General features: G+C 44.9%; 1 protein-coding gene across 1 annotated transcript in view; it reads left to right on the plus strand.

The window, feature by feature from the left end:
* ADAMTS17 (ADAM metallopeptidase with thrombospondin type 1 motif, 17) overlaps positions 1-19,316 on the plus strand; it is a 313,263-nt gene that overhangs the window by 268,596 nt on the left and 25,351 nt on the right. Inside the window, exon 19 of the mRNA XM_008568277.1 lies at positions 16,979-17,183. Coding sequence (XP_008566499.1) covers positions 16,979-17,183 — 205 coding nt within the window. The remainder of the gene's footprint in view (positions 1-16,978; positions 17,184-19,316) is intronic.

Below are 19,316 nucleotides of genomic sequence, written 5' to 3' on the forward strand. Positions count from 1 at the left end.
AGAGAAAGTAGAAAGCAGAAGAGTAGAATGATGTTGATTGTTGTTTAGAGAATGAGAGTCAAGACATACCATTAAAAACTGATTAATCAGGTAGTAAAGTATTAGGGAAGAGGGGATAAAGGGTATTTTACAAAGGTATGAGCACTTTCCCACCTCCCAACACTTGTTCACACTCTTCTCCTTGGCCATAATGTGTTCACCTGTATTCTCCACATTCCACATTAAAACCACTATGCAACTCCACTGCACATTCACCAGACTAGTTAAAATGGAGAAGACAGATGATATAAGTGTTGACAAGGACATGGAACAATTGGAATTCTTATTAATGAATGAGAATTCATTAGTACTAGCAATGCTGGGGTGAGTGTAAATTGGCACAATCACTTTGGAAATCTGGCTAAACATACAAATTATCATGACCCAGAAATTCTACCCCTAGGTATATACTAACAGGTGGGACAAGAATGTTCAGAACAATGCTATTGTAAGAGACCAAAACTTGAAACAACCTAAATGCCTGTCCCCAGTACAGTGGATAGACCATGGTCTAGTGACATTTGGACTACAACATAGCAGGGAGAGTGAATGTGCTCTGCAGGCATGGACCAACCTCACAGTGCAGTGTCAGGTCAAAGAAGCCAGACATAGGAGATAAGCATGCATGCTCTATGATTTCATGGATACAAAGCTCAAAAATGGGTAGAATGAATCTACGGTGATAGAAGTCAGAATTGTAGAGGGAGGCCCATACTCACAGTTGGAGGAGGCCTTCTGAGGTTCTGGTATGTTCTTTACTTTATCTGAGTTGTCATTACATGCCTTGCTTTGTGAAAATTCATCAAGCTGTACACTGAGAATTTACCTTTCTGTGTGTATGTTATTCTTGAGTAAAACTTAGATCTGTTAAAAAGTGGTTTCAGTAAAACAAAAACTAAAAACCTTTAGATACCAAAAAAGTGAATAAATAGCAAAGAAATAAAATCATAGAAGCATGGCAAATATAACATATACATAGTAACCACACTAAAATAATATTATAAAGTTGAGATCAAATATATTGGAATGAGCTTAACTCACCTATTAAAAGAAAAAAGATCGTTAAATTTCATCATAAAGCAAGACCCAACTATATGCTACATGCAAGAACATACCTAAGGGACACTAATTCAGAAAGGCTAAAAATAAAGGGATGGACAGAGGTATATGAGGGAAATGAAAACAGTTAAGAAAGCAGGGGTAGCCATCCTGATTTTAGACAAGGTAGATTCAAGCCAGAAGACATTAATCATGACAAAGAAGGAAACTATTATGTTAAAAGTATTAGTTCACAATAAAAATGTTCTGAATATTTATGTCCCAAATCACACAACAATCATTTATGTAAAGCATAAACTGCACGAGATACAAGGAGACAGAGGTAGAAACGTATTGGTTATAGGAGACATCAACACACCACTTGCTCAATGTGAGAGGTATCAGGTTGCGAGCAGATCACACATAAGGAGGGATGTGGAAGACCTAAACAGTCAGTGTATCAGATACACATCAAACACTATGCCTGATAACAGAGAATACACTTCTTTTCTCAAGTGCACTTTGAACATTCACAAAAACTGACCATGTACTTGGTCACAAAGGAAACATCAGTAGGATCCATAAAGTAGAAATGTTACAAGCGATACTCTTTAATCACAAAGCAATAAAGCTGGATATTAATAATGTAAATTTTGAAAAAATACAAAAGCCCCTCTACCTAGAAATAAAAACATACAGATTGTGGCACCTACAGTAACTCAAAAGTGGGGAGACCTGGGGGTGTCCACTGACATTAACTCAGCCTGAGCACTTAAGCTGTTCTTTCATTCACTCATTTAACATATATTTATTGAGTGCTTACTATGTGCCAGGTATTATGTCCCATCTGAGGCCACCCTAAGGTGAAGAGTCTCTGCTCAGCCTTTCGGAGCTTCCTTCTGGTGGGAAAGACCAACAGGGGAACAAGGCAGCTCCGGCCCCATAGGAAGAGCCTATGCCCTGCTGGGCCCTATGACCCTGAGCAGTGTGCTTCATGGGAGCTCCCGTTTCCTCATCTGATCAGGAATCAAGTGAAGACTAAAACACATAACATCTGGCCCACAAGAGGGTCCAAGTAGTGTTCTTCTTGTTGTTTATTTACTTGAAGCTGATGAGGATGCAACCAGACATATACCTGTTGAGGCCACCTGCTAAGGAAACGTCGACCAGCTGGGTGTGTCCAGAGCAGGAGAGGCAGGCGGAAGAAAAGTGGCCAGGATCCAGCTGCTCGTGAACACCAGCCAAAGGGCCACATGAGTGGGCAGGAAGAAGATTAAAGGGAGACTTAGCAGGGCTTTCAGAGACTTTCTTGTCCCAGTCCCTTTACCTACTTGAGCATTGTCACCTAGGGAACAAGCAAGCCTCCTCTGATGCTCCAACAGGCTAGTGGGGCAGACAGGCTGGGTCTCGGTGTAATGAGCTCCCTATTAAGCAGAGATCCAAGCAGTCCTTGCTGGTCTTCTGAATGCCCGTCACCTTGGACCCAGGACTAACATTTGTACTCTGGAAATCATTCAAAACATGGACCAACATTGGCAACTGCCCAATGTCCAACAAGTATGCACTCTTTAAGAAATTTATAGCTCTGCCTATGACAGAGTGTTACGCAAACATTAAAAAGTAAATCTTTAGAAGAGGTTTTTGATCGTATAGGAATTCCTTCTGCTATCAATAGTGAAGCAGAATGTAAAATGATGTGTTTATAGTATGACATCAATGTTGAAGAAAATATGTTTAGGAGAAAAAAACTAGAATTGTGTGTTCCTCGGTTCTCTTGCTTTATATTTTCATGTACCTTCCAGATTTTCTGTGATGTGCATGAATTATATTTGCAATTTTTACTAAGTAAATAAAAAATATGGCTGTAGAAGAGGTTCCTAAAGTTAGTGAAGTGGAGCCTGAGATCCTCTGGAAACCAGCACAAAGGTCATTTCAGGAAGCTCTGGCTCACTGCTCAATTTTCTTCATTGACAATAGTGGAATTTAATTAAATTAAAAAACATTTGTGAAGTCCTTAACAAACTCAAGCCTCTGTGCTAAAAATGTCCTTCAGAAGAGCTAGGGATAGAGCAAGGATTTGGACAAGGACCATCTGCAGCAGAAATGACCAGGCCTTTGGACAAAGGGAGGCCATCTGGACTCTGAGAGGCCCCAAGTGTTTCACCGGGGAGTGGGACATTCTCTACAATTCTCTAAATAAAATTTTCTTTTGTTTGCTTACAAATGAAAATTTACAACCTGCAAAACTTGGAGGAGGAGGGAAAACATTTCACAAAACTCGATCCAGCAAGATTTGATTGATGTAGGAGTCTCTTCTCTCAGTGTTTTGAGAGCAGAATGGGGGCTGCCAGTCTCGCGTGCCCCTATTAGTGGGAAATTAAAGCCCAATTAGGCAGAAACACCTTTGCTGAGCAGGTACTTAGGAAACTGTTTTTTGTTTGTTTGTTTGTTTGTTTGTTTGTTTTTCACTTTTTCAAATCAAGGAGAAGTAGCATTCTAGTGAGAATAGATCATCTGATAGGATACTTGCTGAACAGAAATCTCAAAAGCATACAGGGTGATTTAATGCCATAGACTTAATAAAGCCAAAAATAAAATGAGTCCTACAAGCAGAAAGGAAAGAGATTCATAGACATGAGTTCTGTAGTTCGTTAGCTATTAAATTATTAACAAATTATTTTCAGTTGAAAGTAGTTATGGTATTCATTATTTCCTCTCATGCCAAGACTCTCTGCAATTTACTCTGAACATGAATTATCCAAAGCAGTCCAAAGTTTCTAAATAGTTTTGGACCAGGCTCACTACCTTTGGCTCAGCAAGCCAGCCAGGGCTGAGTGGCTAAAGGTCTCCGTTACATAATTTACTGAGAACTTAATTGAGACTAATTATTGTCTCTCATTCGCCTGCCTGAAGAACATCTGCCCGGCAGCTGCTGTGACTCCATTTGGTTGGGATGTTTGAATCTTTCCATGAAGTGAAGTAAAGGGCATGAATATTTTATTGTAGATTTATCCCACTGTAACTTTTTATAGGAAACTGCTGGTCGTTTCACTAGCCAGCAGCGTTCATACACGCTGTCTCTCCAACGTGCTGGAGCCGAGGTTAGGGTGTACTCAAGGTCCACCACTGAGGAGGAAGGAGAAGATGCGGCTACGTCAGTGTATGGGGGTGGGGGTACAGGTCCTGGACCACTCTGTGATGTGCCTGCTAAAGGTCTGAGTCAATCCAGAAAGCCATACTAGATGATAGCAGGTGGACCATATCACATCCATGTGAGAAATGAATGCGTAGGAGCTGTTCACCCCATTTCACAGATGGAAAAACTGAACCTGGGGGAAGTTTACTAGCCAGTCAGCAAAGACCTGGCCCATGAGCCCAAACTAGAACTGAGCCTCTTGATCCTAGTAGTTTCCAAGCCATGGCAAGGTGAGGATATTCTTGCGGGGAATAGTATCTTTCAGGCTATTTGGGGAGCCTTAGAAGTGCCAGCAGTGGAAGGAGGCATATCCAGGACCTACGGAGGAGCAGGCATTTTGAGATTGGACAACTGAGAAAGGAGGAGGGTGTGACAGGCTGAGAGAACAGAGCCAGTATCTCTGGGTCAATGAATATCAAATAGTTCAACAGTCCAGGGAGACAGGAGCACACATGGCCAACCAGATCAGGGGGATAGGGCTGGTTCTCCTTACCTTAATCCTAATTTTTTACTTTTCTTAGTCCAGAGTTTTATTTTTGTTTGTTTGCATATATTCCTGAAAACATCTGCAGTTCTTGATGGAATGATGGAGGAGCATGGGCTGAATGAATGACTAAATCATCAGACTGGGCCTTAAATGTCAGGCCCAGGGTATGAAAGACAGGGTGCACAAGGGAGCCATTGAAAGTTCTGGAGTGAAGAAGTAGTGTGACTGAAGCTGTGGCAGAGGTGGACAGATTACTTGGAAAGGAAGAGATCACATGTGGGGAGGCCAGTTAGGAGACAGTTATAGAACCCCAGGTGAAGGTGGCCATTGACATGGTGGGGGAGGCAGACTTGAGATCCCTTATTGGGGTTGGCTTGGTGGGACTTAGCAGTTCCTTACACATGGCACAGAGAGCAGTCAAGCTGACCCCCAGATCCTAACCCTGCATGTCTGGACTTTAGAAAAGGAGTGGCCCCTGGACTTCAGTGATTGGCAGACAAGGATTGATTTGGAACCATGCCTGCCTGCCCAGAACCACAGGCATGGTGGCACTCCCTGCTGTCCTTTAGGCTGTCGATCACATGGGCCTGCAGCTCCCAAGGTGGAGAGTTAGGGGTCCCCTGTATGACAGTATCTGTGGAAACCACAGCATAGGTAAGGTCTGCAAAAAAGTTATTTTTAAGTGAGTCCTGGGAGCAAGAGGGCCAAAGACTGAACCACGGGGAGGGAGGAGGAGGAGATGGAAGTAGGAGGCAGAGCAGAAAGTGCTCCCTGTACCTGAAAAGTCAAGAAAGAACAGGCAAAAACAAGGACAACTGGTTGTCAGGACAGCCAAAGTTGTCGTCGGTACTAAGGGTCATTATGACAAGTTATGCTCACCAAGTACCTGTAGTTACCATGGTTAGTACAACAAAGTAGATGCTGCCGACCACCAGCCACTGAGTCAGGATTCAGGTCCCCAGGCACCAGCCATCTTTGTGTGGCTCCAGCCTGAATGTCTGTCACCCCTGGGAAATCTCTTTTCAAGTTCACCATGGACATGGCCTTTACAAGCCATAACCACTGGAGCCACCGCTCCAAACACAGCAGCATGTCAAAAGGCACCAGGGATTCAAACAGAGCAGCAGAGAATCACCTCGGGGGTTGTTGTCAAGGGCCCTGGCTGGCTCCTGCATGCTCTGGGGGAGTCAGGGAGCGAGTGTGCGGCTTGCAATTAAAGGTAGTTGTGGGCGGGAAGCAGGCAGAGCCGTGAATTCCCTTGCTTGTAAAGCTGTGTGCCAGAACCCTCGCAGGGCAAGCTCTGGCCCGAGGCAGCCAGCTCTTCAGGCCTGCCGTGTTGGAGGCCTGCCTCTGCCCCTCTGAACACAGCAGCCCAGGGTAGCCCTTCCCCTCGGCCCCCCTTCCAAGAAGCACAAAACTGGCTCACTCTGACTCCTGACAGCTCCCCCTAGGAACATTTTCTGAGAGTCTTGTGAAATTCAGAGCATTTTCATAGCCAAAGTGGGGCAGCCTTGGGGGTGGGATGCTGGGGAGGTCTGCTTGCATGTTTTCACATTGGATAGTTTTGCATGGCTGGGCAGCTGGCTGGGCTGGCCAGGGACTCCTGCTGCTGTTAATCAGGCCTCTGGGTGTCTTCTGCAGCTCACTTGGTCCAGGACTTTGGTGTTCATTTCTGTCAGGTACCGTTCAAACTGGTGTCTTGCAATGACCATGTCACGTCATTAATCTGGGGGAGCCTTTTCATCCTAATCTTCTCAGGACAAAATGCTGGGTGCTAACCTGTTAAGCCAACCCAAAGGCCTACCAGCATATGCGTGTAATAGCAATGTGGCAATCAAAGCAAAGACAAAAGCAATGACAGAGGACCCTTGTGACAAGCAAATGGTGCAGTGTCCTCTTCAGGGGACAGTTGGAGGAAGATACACATCTGGCCATCAGAACCATCCCAGCTGCCTCCTCAGGATATTGAAGCATAAGGTCCTAGACCACAGGCCACAGGGCCAAATTCCACAGCAGACATGGCTTGGCCCACACAGGTGACCTAAGGTCTTAGAATTCATTTCCTGATTTTAAAATCAGGAGGAAGCTGGATATTCATCTTTGCTTTAAAAAAATGAAAGATGTGGCACGACTTGACCCATGGCCACAGTGGGCTCCAGTGGCTGCCCCTTACACCAGGCACCCGTTCTCAGCTGACCACAGTCCCGGCCACTCTATAGCCAAGATCAGCCAGTACATATTGACCTGACCAAGGCTTCCATATTTTTCTTAGTAAAAAAAAAAAAAAAGTACTGAGATGAACTAATAAACACTCATGTCTGTACCTCCCAGTTTTAATAGATCTTCACAATTGTTGTATCTGCTTCACATCTTTCAAGTGGTAATATGTTATGTACACATTGAAAGTCCTCTTTGACCCTTCTCTAATCCCATTCTCCTCCTTTCCCCTGTTGGTATGTATGCTTCGCATCCCAGTTTTCACATTTTTACTATATATGTATGTATCCACAAACAAAAGAGAGTATTGTTCGGTCTGTTGTCAACAGTCACCTAGCACACATGCCTCCGTCTTGTCTCCGGGTTCTGTCTTATTGCCACTGAAGCTCGGGTGCGTCTGTTTTCTCTGTTCTGTATTATTTTGTCTTATGTATTTATTTATTCTGCCATTGATGGCCATTTAGGTGGTTTGCCATATGGGGTTTGTACAGTTATGCAGTGAACACTCTTGTCCAGTTTCTTTAAGCACATCTACACAAGAAAGTTTGTCCTTGGAAGCAGAATTACTAAGCCATAGGTTATGCACACTTGCGTTTACTCCAGTAGGGTTACCTGTAGATATTGTATCATCAACACCCTGTAAGATCTCCCACTTCTCCAGTCCTGGCCAAATCTGGTTTAGATACTTTTTAGTGTTGCCAGTCTGATGGGCATGAAATGGTGCTTCATTGTTTGATTTAATTCCCCTGCTCTGTAGTGAAGTTGAATATTTGCATATGTTTGCAGGATATTTATATTCCTTCTGTGATTTATTCTCCTGTTCTTTGCCCACTATCTGATTGGGCTGTTTGTCTTTCCTAATTGATTTGTATATTCAGCCCTACAAAGGAAGGAATTCTGACACACGCTACAACAGGGATGAACCTTGAGGACATTATGCTAAGTGAAATAAGCCAGACAGAAAAGAACAAATACTGTATCATTCCACTTACATGAGGTACCTAGAGTTGTCAAATTCATAGAGACAGAAGGTAGAAGAATAGTGGTTGTCAGGGGCTTGGGGAGGAAGGAATAAGGAGTTGTTTAATGGGTGCAGAGTTTCAGTCTGGGAAGATGAAAAAGTTCTGTGGATAGTTAGTGGTGATGGTTGCACAGCAATGTGAATGTACTTAATGTCACTTAAAAATGGTTAAAATAGTAAATTTTCTGTATATCTTGCCACAATAAAGTCACACAGCAAGATACCACTCCATACTCACCAGGATGGCTATAATCAAAAAAGACAGATAATAGCAAATATTTGTGAGGATGTAGAGAATTTAGAACCTTTATACACTGCTGGTGGGAATGTAAAATGGTACAGCCGCTTTGAAAAACAGTCCAGCATTCCTCAAATTGTTAAATGTAGAGTTACCATATGATGCAGCAGTTCTATTCCCAGGTATATACCCAAGAGAAATGGGAGCATATGTTCACACAAAAGCTCATGTGCAAGTGTTCATAGTAACATACATAACAGCCAAAATGTAGAAACAACCCAAATTTCCATCAAGTGATGAATGGATAACTAAAATGTGGTTGTATTCATACAGTAGGACACTATTTGGTAATAAGAAGGAATGAAGTATACAAATATATGTGATACAACATCAATGAACTTTAAAAACCGTGCTGAGGGAAAGAAAGCCATCACAAAGCACCACGTAATACATGATTCTATTTATATAAAGTGTCCAGAATAGTGAAATCTATAGAGACTGAGAGCAGATTAGTGATTGCCTAGGACTGGGAGGGGTGGAAAGGTATTGGGGGATGACAGCTAAGGGATATGGGGCTTCTTTTGGGGGTAATGAAAATGCTGTAAAATTGATTGTGGCAGTATTAACTGAATATATTGCACTGTACTCGTTCAATGGATAATTTGTATGGTAGTGAATTAGATCTTCATGAAACTGCTGAACAATGGCTCTGCCACATACTCATGTGTGACCTTGAGCAAATCACTTAACCTCTCTGTACCTCCATTTCCTCACCTCTAGAATGGATCTGCATAGGGTCATCACAGGGATCAAACATGTTGCATCATGTCAGGTGCTTCGGGCATTGCACGCAGGAAGCTCTCCAAAGAGTTAGCTGGTGTAATAAGCAGAGAAACTATTTTAGAAACATTTTTCCTTAAACCATATTTTAGCAAAGTGTTGAAGTTCTTTCTCCCTCCCTCCTTCCCTCCCTTCCTCTTTTCCTTCCCAGCAAATGAGAACTAACCATAATGGCCTGAGGACTTTTTCAGGAAAACATGGAGCAATCTAAGATTCTGGCCCATTATCTTAATTTTTAGGGTTAAACTAACACACTCAAGCTTAGAAATAAGTGCTCTTTATCAGGATTAAGCCTTGAAATTGTTTCTTTCAGTAGCCTTCTGTTAACCCTACACAAGAGGACGTTTTATGGGTTGCTGGGGCCTCTGTGCAAGCAGGAATACCTGCTTAGAGAAAAGCTCATATTCACAGACTGGCATGTTTCTCTTCATGATGCGCTTCAGATTTTCATTATTTTCATTTCCTCTTTTAAAAAACAAATATGTGAATAATATTATTTTGGGGGGAAATGTTTATGAGAACTCATAATTCTCGAGTTTTAAATGGAGAAAGGCTGAGGTGAAACTTCTCACGCAGCTGCAAACCATGCTCCACCCCACCCACCCACCCCCAGCTCTCCCGGGAGGACATCACAGCCCAGCCATGGAGTCTCGGCTGTGCCTCCTCACCCCACTCCTTCTTTGCAGACGTCTGTTCAATAAAGGCAACCACGTATCTTCAGAGACTGTGTATGAACATGTTAAAGCCTTGTTTTGATTGTTCTCATAACAGTTGCTGGCTGCACTCTGCCATGGGCTGTGAGAGGGATGGGTCTCAGGCAGAGGAGAGTCTTGTTTCTTGGGAAAGGTCTGGAAGGAAGGGCTGGGCCTGGCCAGCCAACATCTGCCATATCTGCTCACCCCCAGGCCCGCAGCACACATGGGGAATGAAGTTGCAGATGCCGTGGGAAAGGCCTTGTCACCCACGGTGAAGCAGAGCAAAGCATTTGCTTTCCCGTGGCTGGACAGTCACAGCCCAGTGGAAAGTGGCCCTGCACCAGGGGAGAAAGGAGAGGGACTCACATCCTGGGTCCCTGCACCAGGCATCTCCCAAACGCTTCACCTGCCGTGTGCTTATCCTCCAGTCCTCACACACGTGCCCACCACTCGTGCCCCTGCTTTACAGGTGAGGATCCCAAAGCTCAGAGGAGATAAATAATTTGCACCTAGTTGTAGGATTCAGTACTCACAGGCATTGTGTTTCCTCTCAGCTGAATCGTGCAGATTTATTAAAAATTAGAAAAAATAAGTGAATTTGTCCATCTCTTAGTTCAGAGTGTCCACACAGACTGCCCGTTCCAGAATGCTTTGGGGAGTAACAGCTCCTGTGAACAAAACGGATACCTAGATGGAGAATAATTACTGCAGTCCTGAGAGCTGATATTATCTTTACCAGTCCTGGGCACCGGTCCTGGGCTTAACCCTCAGCAAAGTCATCTCAGTTGGGCCTCCAACAAGCCTGTGGGACGAGAGCTACCACCCACATTTCACTAAGAAGGAAACTGAGGCCTGAGTGCCGACTCCCCCACAGCCATACAGCTGGCAAATCAGTGGAGTAAGGACTTGGATCTGGGCCTTTCAGACCCCAGTGTCCTTCTGAGGATTTGAGAACGTCTGACTTCAACATGTGGGCGTGTTTTACTTTCAGGGCATTGTGATGAGGTTCAAGTGCACCCAAGCGAGAAGTGTGATTCTATGGAAAAAGAGATAGCCCTGGATCGGGACACAGAGGACTCACCCACCTAATACCTGGTGGGCCATGGGCCAGTCCTGCTGCTCCTCCAAGTCAGTTTCTCCATCTGTAAATGGTGACTGGCAGGCCCCATGCCACCTTATTCTGGGAGTTGCAGTGGGCGGGAGAACAAGATGGCAGGTGGAAAAAGACGGGGACACAGACAGGAGGGCTGACACCACCTGCATCAGAGTCACAAGGGATGAGCATGAGCCAGCTCTTTTGGACTTTCTCTTGGCAGAGAATAAATGGGAAGTAAGAGCTTTGATCCAGCTATCTGTCCAAATCCAACTGCTGGAGGCTCCCTGGGACAGGAATGGACAAGATCACTCTTCAGACCAGACTCCTTTTCAAAGTGTCCCTCCACTGACTGGGTCCCAGGCCTCCCTCCCATGCTGGCCACCCTGCATTTTGGATATTGACTCTGACGGGCCATCAGCTCCACTGTTTGACCCACGGTCACTTTTCCATGAGGCACCATTTGTAGATGGGGTGGCCTTTCTAGGCAGATGTGCCCAGGAACCTCCAATCTATTCTGCAGCTCGGCCACTCCCAGCCTTCCCTTCGCCCCCAGGCATCCCCAGTCAGGCTGCCCTTCTGCGGTGGCATGGACAGGGGCCCCCATGCCTCTGCACAGCCACCCCACATCCCAGGCACCTCTGAAATCATGAGACAGACTCCTCACCTCTACCACGCAGCAGGCCTGGCTTCCAAAGTGTGGTGTCACTGCAAGAGTGAGGGTCTGCAGAGCCTGCTCTCTGGGCATCAAACTAAATTTGTTCAAGAGAAATGGGGACTCAGCTCCTCTTCTTCAGCCCACCCAGCCCTGTGCTCACAGGGCCACACATCCCCTTGTCCCCAAGGCCTTCCCCAGGCCAGCAGCGCTACTTGTTGCCAGATCCAAGGAACACTTGTCAGGCCCCGTCTACCCTGACACTAGAAGCACAGCCCCCTTCCCAGCATCTCTTGCACATTCCTCCTGCCAGTGAGTCACCCCTCTTAGTCCCCTTTAGAGGCTCCCATTCCTTATCCCACCCCCAGGTGCTTGCACTCCCAAGCCTGTGTGTCTGGGGAACAGACAAGCCAAGGCTGAGCAGACTAACCACCCAGTGGCTCGCTCTGTCACCTGCCCTGTGCTTCCCTGGTCTTCCGGACTGTGTCCCACCCTTCTCTTTATGCTGTGATACTATATGAGGGTACTTCACAACGTTCACGGAAAAATAGAACTAAAAGAAAATGCAAATCTTTCCATGAACGTTTTGAAGTTCCCTCATATGTGTGGCCTGTTTGATGCCATGCCTGGAGCATGCCTGTCTCTGTAATAGATGCTCAGAGGATCACAGACAGGCATCTCATTAATTTAGCGAACATAGAGAACGCTCCTAGCAGAGAGACTTGCACAGATTAGGTGCTCAGCCAATGCCAGATCCCTTCCACCCCCTCCGGTGCTGGGTAACATTGACACTGGACCCCATGGACAGTCCACTTGTCAAATTGTGTTGAAATATGTCTCATACTTTTTTTTAACCATCTAAAGTTGTTGAAAATAAAAGACCTTTTTTTGGTTGTCGGTATTTGAGAGTCACTGTATATTCACCTTAAAATAACTGTCAGAAGAATGTGATCCAGAAGATGCCATCGTTTCTTTGTGACAAAGTCACACCTCAGCAGACCTTACAAGGCCTTTACCTAATTTAAATCTCAGCCAAGTCAATATGTAAACAGAAACTGAGTTTTGAATAGAACCTGAAATTTCTCAGAACCATGAAGGCAAATGGTCTGTAGTTGGCAACATAATGGTCCCCAAAGATGCCCACATCCTACTCCCCAGAACCTGTGAATATGTTACCTCATGTGGCAAAAGGGAATTAGTTTTTCAGATGGAATTAAGATTGTGTTATGCATTGAATTGTATCCTCTGAAAAAGATATGTTAAAGTCCTAATCCCCAGTATCTCAGAATGTGACCTTACCTGGAAATCAGGTCATTGAAGATACAATTACAGACTGTCCCTAACTTAGGATGGTTCAACTTCTACACTTTCTCAACTTTTCAATGGTGCGAAAGCAATACACACTCAGTCGCAACCGTACTTCGAGTGCCATCCATTCTGTTTTTCACTTTCAGTGCAATATTCAATAAATTACATGACATATTCAACACTTTATTATAAAATAGCTTTGTGTTAGGTGATTTTGCTCAATCATAAGCTAATGTAAGTGTTTAAGGTAAGCTGGGCTAAGCTATGATGTTTGGTACATTAGGTGTTTTAAATGCATTTTCAACTTACAGTATTTTCAGCTTAGGATGGGTTTATCAGGACATAACCCCATCATAACTTGAGGGGCATCTGTAGTTAAGATGAGCTCATCCTGAGTAGGTTGGACCCTAATCCAGTATAACTGGTGTCTTCATAAGAAGACAGCCGTACAGGGACACAAACACACAGAGAGGACACCATGTGTAGAGGCATGAAAGTAGGGGTTGGAGCAATGCTTCTAACAAGCCAAGAAACACCAAGGATTCCGGCCTTTACCAGAGCCTTGGAAAGAGGTACAGAATTGGATTTCCCGGAGCCCTCCAAAAGAGCCAACCCTGCTGACACTGTGATTTTTGACCAGCAAATCAGACCTTACTGCTGACCTTCAGAACTATAGAATTAGAAACCTGTATTGCTCTGAGCCACTACGTTTGTGGTCGTTTGTAACAGCATCAATAAAAAAAAAAAAAAAAAAAAAAAAAAAAAACACAGGATCTCATATAGTCACCGAGATGCCCAAAGTGTCTCACTACAGTGACACAACTTGAAGTGTATGCAGAGGAGCTGAGTCTGTGCTGGACAGAAAAGGAAATCGAGTCCATTCCGACTCCCTCAGAGGAACGGGGGAAAGGGCAACCTAAGTTAGAGACGTGTAAACTGTGGCTTCCTAAGGAATTACAGTTTTATGGCTTTTAAGAAGAGCTGGGAACTCACACGTGGCTAATAAATGTTGCTGTTAAGGTTTTTAGGGGACACAAGTGGGGAAAAAAAAAATAAGGCTCAATCTGTAATCGTAGTATAAATTGTCTTACGAAACTGTAGTTCCTTTCCTAAATTCCCAGGCATGGAATTGATGGGATTTTACCATAATGTTAAGTAGTACAATGTTGTCAAGTGTTGTCAATGGGGTGCCTGCAGCCAGAGTTGTTCAGGTGACATGGTTTCTTTGAGCCACCAAAAAAAAAAAAAAAGGTTTAAGAAAGTCATTTTCATCCCATACCTCACTGAGGTCTTTGTCAAGATTAGGAGCAAAAAGTCTAGCTGAAAAGCAACTAAAATAAACTGCACAGTGTCTGTGCATGTGGTGCAGCGTCCTGTCCTGCATGTCAGGCGTGGACGGGTGCTGCCAGCAGGAATGCTCTGCAGGTACTGGGGGTGGCACGAAGCCCGGGACTGCCCTCTCTTGCCTCAGCTTTGGCTGCCTGGGACTTGGGAAGTGCTTCGCTGTTTTGCCTTTTTTTTTTTTTTAACCTCCTCACTACTGCTTCTAACCATCCACTGCCATCACCTGTGTTTTTATTTTTGTTTTTTTAATTATGTTTTTAATTATGGGTTTTAAATTTTATGTTATGTGCTAAAGTGCACATAACATAAAATTTACCATCTCAACCATTTTTAAGTGTGTAGTACAGTAATGGAAACTGTATGCACATTGCCGGGCCACCATCTCTGCTGTTCATCTCCAGGACTTTTCACCTTCCCAAACTGAAACTCTGTCCCCATTGCACAGAAACTTCTCATTCCCCCTGCCCCCAGCCCCTGGGAACCACCCTTCTACTTTGTCTCTATGAGTTTGACAACTCTATGAACCTCATCGGAGTGGAATAACACAGTATTTGTCCTTTTCTGACTGGCTCATTCACTTAGCATAATGTCCTCAAGGTCCACCCATGTGGTAGCATGTGACAGAATTTCCTTCCTGTCCACATTCCTCTTGGAGTCTCTTTCCCTGCAGATCTGACTTTTCAAGTCAGCGATGGGGCAGAGGTATGGGGGGTGTATACCTCCCAGGTGGGGGCTGCTGAGCTCAGTCAGTTCTTCTCCATCCCCAGTGACTCTCCGGATGTGACCTCTGTGTGGACCAGAATTACCGCCCGCATGCACTGGAGCACATGCACTGGCCATGTGCCCGGGAGTGAGGATGCATCCTGTGGCTAGCAGCATGCACCCCCAGGCAGGCGACACGCCCATGAACATGACACAGCCGTCCCACTTCTCAGGCTCAGCCCTGGAAGCACAGCAAATACAAAAGACAGGAGTGGGTTAAAAGCTATTTTCACAGCTGGGATCAGCACAATAGCACCAGACATATCCCACCCTCAAGCCTGACATTTATATTCACAGAGGCAATTATAAAAGTGTGGGACAAAGGAGATCTGGCCGGGGGTCCATTCATGAGAGAGAAAAAAAAGGGGGTGGGAGGTTGGGGAGAGCTAGCAGAGGTGTAATCTGACTGCTTAAAATTATAAGAATAGTGCAAAGTTGGGCAGCGTTAATGAAGACAGAGCCTCATTTAAAAAGAGAGAAAATCATCGCATTCTCTCCTGCTGCTTTCATACCACATCTGGGCTGTTTTATTCATTTTAAGAACAGTAGTGACTTATAGAGAATTAGAATTAGGATGGGAAGGATTGAGAATCCATGTTACTCCAAAGACCAGAACTAGGAGAAATGCGTAGAATTCAGTTCAATTCCTTTAGTGTTGTTTGAGCAGTTGCGGGTGCTGAGATGGGAAAGTCACACGCTGCCCTCAGGGGGCTCGCCACCTGCGACCAATGAGACAATAGCAATGGTGATGAAAGTTATACAGGTGCATGCCAGACGCTGTTGTAAGCAGTTTACAGGCAATCTGTCACTCATTCTCACAACCACACCCCAAGGTATGCACTGTCATTTCCATCCCATCATGTAAGCAGTGGGTCCGATAAGGAGCTTCACTAGCTGGAACTGGAGATGAAGAGACAGTTGGCACCCTGCTGCCAATGGGAAACGCTGCAGTCATTTCTAAATGGTAGCATGGCGTGGTCCAGTTTGGCTTCAGGTGGAATTCAGGACTCTTGACTAATGAGAAAGAACCGAATGGCTGCCAGAGCAGCCATGCACGGATCGAGCTGCCTTGTCAAGTGGGGTGCTCTGAGAGCTAGAAATGTTTGAAGGGGGACAAGAGTGAGGGCAAAGCTTGCCAGCCCATCCAGGGACCAAGCAGGAAAGTGTCCTTTAGTTACCACAAAGGTCATTCACAGCCCCATTTGTGTCCTGAGGAACCGTAATTTCCAAACTGCACAGCTGCTTACCACACCCTGAGGCCAACACACACTGACAAGATAGGGATCATTGAAACATTAGGCAGGTAGACCAAGATTTAGAAGAGGACTTTCAGACTGACAGCCTCAACAGCCTAGTCTTCCCAGGACCCACAAGTTGTCATCATCGAGAGTCACAGTTGCCATTCTGGAGGGCCTACACTCTGGAAATCAGGGAGGACCTGGTCCTGGTATATTCAGGCTGGGACTGTAGGGTCCTTGGCAAAGGCTTATCAGTCAGTTATTGCTGCAGTAACAAACAGCCCCGTGTCTCCGTGGCTTAGGTCTGTGTCATGTCGTGTCATTACAGAGCTCAGGCTGTAGGAGCATCCCCTGTATTGGGACCTGCTGTTCTCACAGCAGGGAGAAGGAAACAGAGAATGAGAGCCAAACCATATAACCACATTTGAAGCTTCTGCTGGAACAGGGCCAGTATCATGTCTACTTACACCCCATTGAACAAAGCATGTCCTGTGACAACAGGCAGGATATATAATCCCACTACAGGGAGGAGTGACTGGTTGGGAACGATAACTCGATCTGCCATAGCGGTTTTGTGTGCAGAGCTTTCTGTATTGAGGAGGACTTTGAACCAGATGACCACTCAGGTCACTCCCTGTGCCCCAGTACTCTGGAACTATTTCCACAGTTCCTTGCAAAGTTCCCTGAGTCTGTCTCCTTCCCTCCCACCATAGGTTCCCAATTCCGTGATCCTTCTGGACGGCCCTCTGGGGAAGCCAGCCTCTCCCCACAGTTCTTCTCTCACTGTCTTTTTTCCATTCTGGGCAGATGGGTGGCAGGCCCATGGAGCCCCTGCTCAGCGACCTGTGAGAAGGGCGTCCAGCATCGAGAGGTGACCTGCGTGTACCAGCTGCAGAATGGCACACATGTCGCCACCCGGCCCCTCTACTGCCCAGGCCCCCGGCCAGCGCCCGTGCAGAGCTGTGAAGGCCAGGACTGCCTGTCCATCTGGGAGGCATCTGAGTGGTCCCAGGTGGGTACCTGAGCTTGCCATTGGGGCAGGAATCACCATGGGGCCTCCAGATCTCATCCACAGGAACCCCAACATGATACCTTTTGCTCATGGTGCCTGTGACACATTCCTGTGCAGCACAGCCCTTGCCCACCCCCAGGTCAGCTCAGAGTTGTGATGTAGCTCACGTACTCTTTTTTTTTTTTTTTTTTTTTTCCCTTTTTTTCTTTTTTCATGACCGGCCACGGATTGCAACCCTCAGTGTTGTGCCCGTACCGGACCGGGACCGGCTACGGGATTGCAACCCTCGGTGTTGCTCCCGCACCTCGCTCAGCCAATGAGCGGCCGGTCTGTATGTGGGATCCGAACCCTCGGTGGGAGCGCCGCCGCGCTTCCCAAGCGGCGCACTGTAGCAGTGCGCCACCGGGCCGGCCCGCTCACGTACTCTTAAATCCCACATATTCTTAAGTCCAAACTACATGGCTAAAAAAACACATGGATACCATGTTTTTGATGATGTATCTGTTGACACCACAGTGAAAGTGTTGTCTGATCCCATCTCCTTTGAAATTTCTCACATAAAGATGGATAGACAGACACCGGCTGACCTTTTAATTCTCCCCTGGGCATATTTGAACTGTAGCGTGGTCAGGTTGGGAAGGTGGTTTGAAAGGCTTTCCTTTAACTCCTCAGCAGTCTTTGCAGATTGCAGGAGTCAGATGCTGGGAGGGACAGCTGTTAGTGTGCAAGTCCGAGCTACGAATCTCATAAATGCATAAAACATTTTGGAAAGAGGTCAATTAAGCCTTAGCTTTAACTTTGAAGGCTGGTCCTGGAAATATCATTTTATCTTTGGTTATGTCATCTGTCAAGGCTTTGCATTAATGATTTTGATTGCTTGGCTTTAAAACAAAACAGAAAAAAAGAAATAGCTGGATAAAGGGCAAGCTTCCCTCAGGTCTTCCACCAAACGTGGTCTAGGAAACTCAGAGAGCCTACATCCAAGACGCTCTTCAGTGTGGAAAATATTTTTAAAGTTTCTTTTTATTGCCAAACAGTTGGAATTATTTTGAATAAAAAAGTATTCAGCCCATTTTTAATGAACGAAAAGTCTTCCATTGGCTGCTCTAAAACTGAGTTCAGTTTTTCAGACAGATCTCAATATGTACCCATTTAAAGACCTGAGTCTTTAACCTACCCTTTATGATATTTTAAGAAAAGTTTTAAAAGTGTTGCTTGTTTTTTCATTTTATTTTGTTTGTTTTTTTTTTTTTTTTTTTTTTTAATGTACTTAGGTTTGTGAGTTTCACATTCAAGGACTTTGTTTTCGGTTTTGGTTTTGGGGGAGGGTTTTTTTGGATACTTACTGGAGCAGAAGCAGCAGGTATGCAGCCCCTTCCCCTTGCCCCACCCCAGGTAAGCCTTAGGGGCTTGACTACCTAGCTCTTGAGTCAAACAAGATTTATGTTTTAATCAGATCAAAACCATCCATTTTCCCTTCGGATTCCTTCTTATGGAAAAAAATATTGCTTCCTTACCAAAATAAGCAAGGCTGACCACATCAGTTATCATTAAAGCATTGATGATCCCCATTTTTGGAAATTGTGAAGCAATTGAAGCAAGGTTTTTTTTTTGGTTTTTTTTTTGGTATCAACATATCCGTTTATTCTTAAACATTTGAAGCACTCTGGTAGATATCTTCATATATATAATAGATAATTAAATATGGAAACCCAAGCTAATCCAGTTTTTTATTGGAACATATTGATTAATACGTATTTGTGGAGTACAGAATTGAATTTCAATTTCAATACATGTACGCAATGTGTAATGATCAAATCAGGGTAATTAGCATATTCATCATTACCAAACATAATCACTTCTTTATGATGAGGACATTCAATCTCCTCTCTTCTAGCCATTTGATAACGTGCAGTGAATTATTGTTAATTATAGATGCCTAACTTGACTGTATACCAATAGATTTTATTTTTCCTGTTTAGCTCTTTTGTTTCCCTTAAGCAACCTCTCTCTATCTTTCCTCCCCCTTCTCCTTTCTCACCTCTAGTAAGAGCAAGATTTAAAGAAGTTTACCGGGCCGGCCCGGTGGCGCACTGGATAGTGCGCCGCTTGGGAAGCGCAGCAGCGCTCCCG

The sequence above is a fragment of the Galeopterus variegatus genome, unplaced genomic scaffold (genome assembly GCF_000696425.1).
Source record: "Galeopterus variegatus unplaced genomic scaffold, G_variegatus-3.0.2 Scaffold393, whole genome shotgun sequence".
Lineage (NCBI taxonomy): Eukaryota > Metazoa > Chordata > Mammalia > Dermoptera > Cynocephalidae > Galeopterus > Galeopterus variegatus.